The sequence below is a fragment of the Frankliniella occidentalis genome, unplaced genomic scaffold (genome assembly GCF_000697945.3).
Source record: "Frankliniella occidentalis isolate FOCC.00 unplaced genomic scaffold, Focc_3.1 Scaffold19, whole genome shotgun sequence".
In the NCBI taxonomy this organism is placed as follows: Eukaryota; Metazoa; Arthropoda; class Insecta; order Thysanoptera; family Thripidae; genus Frankliniella; species Frankliniella occidentalis.
Genome location: NW_026267149.1, coordinates 905,283 through 912,110, shown reverse-complemented (window position 1 = coordinate 912,110; position 6,828 = coordinate 905,283). Strand labels below are relative to the sequence as shown.

At 36.3% G+C, this 6,828-nt stretch overlaps 3 protein-coding genes across 4 annotated transcripts in view; 1 reads left to right on the top strand and 2 right to left on the bottom strand.

Annotated features, from left to right (window-relative positions):
- LOC113206547 (zinc finger protein 184-like) overlaps positions 1–2,950 on the bottom strand; it is a 24,628-nt gene extending 21,678 nt beyond the window's left edge. The window contains exons 1-5 of one of the 2 annotated variants that reach the window (XM_052264505.1): positions 2,736–2,950; positions 2,361–2,501; positions 1,552–2,276; positions 1,097–1,466; positions 46–1,025 (exon numbers count right to left, since the gene is read on the bottom strand). In XM_052264505.1, coding sequence (XP_052120465.1) covers positions 360–1,025; positions 1,097–1,466; positions 1,552–2,276; positions 2,361–2,501; positions 2,736–2,870 — 2,037 coding nt within the window. In that variant the 5' untranslated portion in view covers positions 2,871–2,950 and the 3' untranslated portion in view covers positions 46–359. The remainder of the gene's footprint in view (positions 1–45; positions 1,026–1,096; positions 1,467–1,551; positions 2,277–2,360; positions 2,502–2,735) is intronic. The other variant, XM_052264506.1, reaches the window with a different exon arrangement.
- The window catches only part of LOC113206554 (histidine decarboxylase), a 46,431-nt gene that overhangs the window by 21,588 nt on the left and 18,015 nt on the right, over positions 1–6,828 (bottom strand). The window lies entirely within an intron of this gene.
- LOC113206548 (N-acetylgalactosaminyltransferase 7) lies at positions 2,954–6,284 on the top strand. The gene is made up of 11 exons (XM_026422665.2): positions 2,954–3,099; positions 3,309–3,495; positions 3,607–3,815; positions 3,913–4,079; positions 4,162–4,369; positions 4,459–4,635; positions 4,719–4,962; positions 5,048–5,269; positions 5,382–5,480; positions 5,575–5,700; positions 5,783–6,284. The coding sequence occupies exons 2-11, from the start codon at positions 3,343–3,345 to the stop codon at positions 5,921–5,923; spliced, it is 1,746 nt and encodes a 581-aa protein (XP_026278450.1). The 5' UTR covers positions 2,954–3,099; positions 3,309–3,342; the 3' UTR covers positions 5,924–6,284.

Here is a 6,828-nt window from a genome sequence, read left to right as displayed (position 1 = left end):
CAGTAAAAATTCAAAAAAATCAAAATTACCAGTAAAAATGGTAACCTGGACTTCAAACGAACAGTCAGAAGGAATCAAACAAATACTGTATCAATACTTGATAAAAATTGAAATTTGGTAGAAAAAAATTAAATAATCAGATGAGATCAGACACAACAAAAATATTATCACAAATATAAACTTGGACTGAAAACACATGCCAAGAAAATTGATGGGATGGATACAATGGCAAAGATACATTACATGGTTCCCTCTCAAAAGTTTTTCTTCCAAAACAACATACATGTCCTAGCAGTACTTCTTCAACTACTCTTTTGAGACAGCTATAAGCCTTCCACTAAAGTGGAAATATAAGAATATTAAGCATAAGATAAACTGGTAGAAGAAATTAGCTCGTCTGTCTCGGATGGAGACCCAATTAATGGTGGTGACATCAAGCGAGAAGAGACAGGTGACGAAAGTTCAACTATAGGTGGCAATCGATGTTTAACTACTTCATGCTGAGTAATTGAATCACTAGACTGAGAGTCCTCTGACAATGAATCAGGGTCATCTGGGTCATCATCACTCTCATTAGAATCAGTATTCTGAAGAGAATGCACTTGCTTGTTTCTATCAGACTTACACCTCAGCAATGGTATCTGAGGTGTAACTTGTACAAGATCTGTTTCAGCTCCATCGTGCACATTGTTTCTATGTTCTACAAGGTCCTTTTTCCTTTTAAAAACTAAAGAACATTCTTTGCAGCTATTTGGATGAATACCAGTATGTTTGAAAACATGTGCTTTTAAAGAATTGCCTGTTTGAAAGGACTCTCCACACATTTTGCAAACATATGGTTTTTCTCCTGTGTGCATTCGAACATGAGCCTTCAGTGGAGCAGATTGTGAAAACCCTCTGCCGCAATGTTCACATTTATATGGTTTTTCCCCAGAATGAAGAATAAGGTGGACTCGTAAAGTTTGGCGCATACGGAATGATTTACCACAATACTGACAGGTATGAGTGCGAGTGCCAGAATGCACCTAAAATAGAAAGAAAAAGTGAAACACAGCAGAGGAAAAGACATAAAATTATGGCCATAGTTTCAATTTACCTTCTGATGTCTCCGAAGATTTTTAATGAGTTTAAAACTCATGTCACACTCATCACATTTGAATGGAGTTTCACTTGAGTGAATAGGTTTGTGTCTCATATACTCAGAACGCTGGAAAAATCCTCTTCCACATTCCTCACACGTATAATTTACATCTCCTGTATGAGTTTGTTTGATGTGACCAATAAGAGAATTTTTATACCAAAATCCTTTCCCGCAATAGGAACAATGGAAAGGTTTTTCTTTGGTATGGGTTAGCTCATGTTGCATTAAATGATTGGATCTTGAAAAAGTTCGACCACAATATTCACACTCGTACGAAATTGATTGTTTTTTCCTTCTTTTATTGCAAGCACTATCCCCATTTGGTCTGGAAAGGTAGAAAGGGAGAGACAGAAAATTAACAAATATGCGGTTACAGTTTATTACTCTAAACAGGGAATATTTTATCTTACCTGCTAGAATCTTCATCAGAGAGACTACCAGGCCACGTGTAGTCATCCTCCCCCTCATCTTCATCGCTTTTAACACTTTTGACAGTTAATGAGGGTTTATTTTTGGAAGGTATTTTGGAGGAAGTTTTCAATTGCTTTTTAGTGGGTACTGTCTCTTGATTCAATGATTTGGTGACAGTAATATTAGTCTCACTAGTTAAGCATTCGTTCCACTGAAGTTCGTTTGATAGGTCTCCACAGTTTTGAAGGGAAATTTGGTTTTGCACAGGGCTTTGTACATAGTTTTGCACATCCCCTGGTACATAGGTTTGCACAGAACTTTGCAGGTCTTGTAATGGGCTTTGAAAAAGGTCCTGTACAGGGACTTGAACAAAATCTTGTACAGAAAGGTCTTGTCCAGGACTTTGTATGAGTCCATCGACAGAGCTCTGTGTGAAGTCTTGCAAGGGACTTGCAACAAGATTTTCAACAGGACTCAAAACAAAGTTTTGAATAGGAATTTGTACTAGATTCTGTACTGGGATTTGTACAAGATTTTGAATTTGAGTAAGGTTTTGAACAGAAATCTGGGAGAGATTGTGAATAGGAACCTGAGAAATATTTTGAACAGGTATTTGCATAGAGGTGTCTAACAAGTTTTGTCCAATTTGCTCAACTGATTTGACGAACTCTTCTCCATTATTCATTTCACTTCCTTTACTTAGCTTTTGAAGACTTTGAATCTGCTAAAAAGAACAAAAACAATGCAAATAAGAGCATGAGAAATAAAATGCATTTCTGGAAATGTAGTTTTCATTATAAATACAGACCTGTTTAGCGTCTTTGTTTTTAAGGAACTCTCGCAGGACTATATCTGAACGTTCACACTGATCCTGGAAAGCCTTTATGAGGTCAAGCTTTGAAAGACATTCAGTACATAATGCACCTGGGAGACCGTCACTTTCTTTAAGCTGCAAACGAAACACCAAACATAAATATATCACGAATAAAAAGAATAGAGGAATAGGCTGAGATTAAAAGCTTATTTAGACTTATATGTAATGAAGGTGTCAACAAAAAATTACCAGTGTCCTACAAGAAAATACATTTTCTGAGAAATCCATGTAAAAACTAAGGACACTAAGCAATACAATTTCAAAATGCAAAAAGTTTGTGTTTGAAGATATAACCTAAGAATAACAAACCTTCAGACAAGTGCAGTTTTCAATTCGGCTGCTGATATTAGGCCCACTTCTCTTGCTGTCGTTGAAAATTGGTACCATTTTTTCTCCTTTTGTCAGACATAATCGGCAAATTTTATTAAAATCTAGAATTAACATTGTAAACAACCCTGTACCGAACCATTTAACATTTTCATCATGGCGTTCAGTTAGGGTTAACACCGACCGGTTGTTGTGGTGTGGTGGTCAGACTTTGGTCTTCATAATGCCCAATGTCGTCTGCTTTGTTCCTTATAGTGGAACTAGCCCTCAGCCAGCTGAACTAACTTTGACAGTTGTTGTTGATTTGCAAATTTAGACACGTCGGCAGGTTAAATCCTCGAGAAAGGTAGTGAATCAATAGTTGTACCTGACTGAAATGTGTAATATTTATGTTCAAATTGATCGACCTTTTTGACTTCCTCCTCGTTGTCACTGAAAATATGTGTATTGTTTAATTACCTGATGATTTCTTACCTGTGTCGGAGGTTGGTTGAACTCCCGGTCATTCCATTTGATTCACATTAACCATGGTTTTCTGGTTTTATTTTGTTTCAGTGGATAGTGAAATGACATTTCTATCTTCTTCAAAATGAGGATCATTCAACTAAGAAAAAACCGAGTGGTGAAGGTTGTTTTGGGAGCTGCATGTCTATTACCCTTAATCTATCTTCTAGCAACTTATACCAGAGACAACAAGAATGAAGTATCTCAAGCTCTTGGTCTTTCAAAGCCAAAAAGAACTGTGAGCAAACATCCTTGATATTCATAAGTTTTAAGCATCCTTACATATCGGACTGTTGATGTTGTTCTTTTTGAGCACGGCTGCCGAAGTAACCGTTTTGTACTTTTACAGAACACAGTAAAATTTGTTGATGAGCTAGGTAACTTTGAGCCCAAAAATATTCCCAAAAGGACTGGGCCTGGAGAAGGAGGTGTTCCTTATAAATTACGAGAAGACCAGGAAAATGATGCGGCACAGTCTTTGTCAGAGTATGGTATGAATATTGCCTTATCCAATGAGATATCATTGGATAGAAATATTCCTGACACAAGATTATCTGAGTAAGTTTTCTCAAGTATTTAGTCTTTAGATGTTTAGAAACTATCATAAGCTTCTAAAAATGGATGCAAAGTTTTTATTGTTTCTTCTCTTTTGTAGATGCAAGCATTGGAATTACCCTGAAGATCTTCCTCAAGCAAGTGTAATCATTGTATTTCACAATGAGGGCTGGTCAGTTCTTATGAGAACTGTCCATTCTGTTATTAATCGTTCACCCCCTCAATTTTTAAAGGAAATTTTACTAGTTGACGATTACAGCGATAAGGGTAAGATATTTCTGAGTTTGACTGTTCCTTTTGTTTTTACTTAGTTAATCAATTTTGTCATTTCCATTCTTTCTGTTTTAAGAGGATCTTAAAGGAAAATTGGATGAATATATCACCCAATTTAACGGAAAAGTGAGACTTATCAGAAATAAAGAGAGAGAAGGTTTAATTCGCACAAGATCTCGTGGAGCCAAAGAAGCTTATGGGGAAGTCATTGTTTTCTTGGATGCTCATTGTGAAGTGAATACAAATTGGCTTGTTCCACTTCTAGCACCCATTTATCGTGACAGGTAAGTCTTTCAAGGTTCACTCCAACATATCCCACACTTTTTGTATCTTCTTTTTTCAAAAAAGTGATCTTGTGTTTTAATTGTATCAGGACTATCATGACAGTGCCAGTAATAGATGGTATTGACCACAAATCATTTGAGTACCGGCCAGTTTATCAAGATGGCCACCATTATCGAGGTATTTTTGAATGGGGTATGCTTTATAAAGAAAATGAAGTACCACCTAGAGAAGCTCATACCCGACAGCACAACAGCGAACCTTACAAGTATTTAAACATTTTTATGTTTTTTAATTTTTGTTTTTATTTTCACTTTTGTAAACAATTTATGAGCTATGTATTCTCCTTAGATCTCCTACTCATGCTGGTGGATTATTTGCCATTGATCGAAAATTCTTCTTGTCCATTGGAGCTTATGACCCTGGCCTCTTGGTCTGGGGAGGGGAAAATTTTGAACTATCTTTCAAGATATGGCAGTGTGGTGGAAGTATTGAATGGGTGCCCTGTTCCAGAGTAGGCCATGTCTACAGAGGATTTATGCCTTACAATTTTGGAAAGCTTGCTGAGCGCAAGAAGGGACCTCTTATCACCATTGTTAGTTTATAATCAGAGTACTGAGATTTTATTGTAAAAAAGGGTCGATGTATCCAACATAATATGTGCTTCTATGTTCTTTCAGAATTACAAACGAGTGATTGAAACATGGTTTGATGAGAAGTACAAGGAATACTTCTACACCAGAGAACCTTTGGCTAGATACCTTGATATGGGTGACATTTCAGAGCAATTAAAATTGAAAGAAAAATTAAAATGCAAAGACTTTTCTTGGTTTATGAAGAATGTCGCTTATGATGTTCTTGACAAATACCCAGAACTTCCACCTAATCTTTATTGGGGAGAGGTATGAACTTAACTCAATAACGTAGCTATTTGACATATTATTAAGTGTAATAGCATCTTATGGGATGTATTAATTCTGATTTACTGTCAAATATTATTCTTTCTGTTTTTAGCTGAGGCACAGGTCAACTGGAAATTGTCTTGACACAATGGGCCATGGACCACCAAGTATGATGGGTCTTTCACACTGTCATGGTGGGGGTAACAACCAGGTATGAAATCTCTTCAAATTATTGAATTGGATCTGGATACTGACGGCTTTCATTTATAATGTTTAATTGAAATCTGCACTGTTTTTAAATTCAGCTAATACGTCTGAATGCCAAAGGTCAATTAGGCGTAGGTGAAAGATGTATTGACGCTGACTCATCAGGTGTGAAACTCATCTTTTGTAGACTAGGCACTGTGGATGGTCCATGGCAGTATGATGAGGTAAAATTGATATGTTCAATGCAACAATTTCTATGTTCTTAAATCCAGTCAAAATACTTAGCAACAATTTTTTTTTCTCCAGACCACTCGCACCATGCTTCATACTGGACACAAAAAGTGTATGGCAGTTCATCCTCAGACCATGCAACTAATTCTTGCCCCCTGTGATGTGAATGATACATATCATCAATGGAATTTCAGAGAGATTCATCCCAAGTGGTAAACAATTACAGACTTGCTATTGAAGCCAAAATCTAAAATATTTTAAGCAGTTGGGACTAGTGAAAAACATGAACCCCATTTTGGGAGGGGAATGTACTTGAGTAAATAGGAGAACATTTGAAAAGTAGAATAGAAAAACAAGTTGGAGATTTTTCCATGTTTGTATATTTTGACATTGTTTGACTGATATGTTAGACTGAAACATTTAAAACAACACTTACCTTGCACCTTAGTGCATCAATTTAGTAGGGTGACAACCTTTTTTAAAAATTTGTTTATGCATTTTGTTAGCTATTTTTAATTTTCCATAATGCTCACTTAAAATTGGAACTTGTCAAATAAAATTTATGTTAAATGCTGAATATAGTTTTAAGAGAATGGTTTCTCTGTGATTGTTAAAAGTGTATTGTGTTTGAAGACATGACTTCTGGGGTGCTATCTGTGCATCACGGTCCTGCAATGGTTGATTGGTGAGCTGTCTGTGCACTGTGACGCTAAGTGATGTAATAACTTTTAACTTTTAAGATCCAAGGGCTCTGCTTTCAGTGTGTTTCATGAACAAAAAACGTTAGATTTTACATGAACATTTGAAGTGTCCTCTTGTCTGTCTCAGAATTAAACTCTGGATTTCCATAAAATTTGGGTATGTATAGTGAAAGAAAGCACAATTTGTGTAAGAGTACGTGTTATCATAATTTGTTTCTCCCTTTGGCTGTGATAGTATCCGGCAGCAACTTTCTGTGACAATTGTGTTCTGCTTTAAAGAAGGAGTGGTGGAGATGTTATCTTTCATTTTTATCTTGATACAGATATGTCTCTATAAAATCAAAGTCAATCTTGACATGATTGCTCTACCATGTCCCCTTGAACTTCTTGTTTGTTGTTGCTCGATTGCCCTGGCTAAGG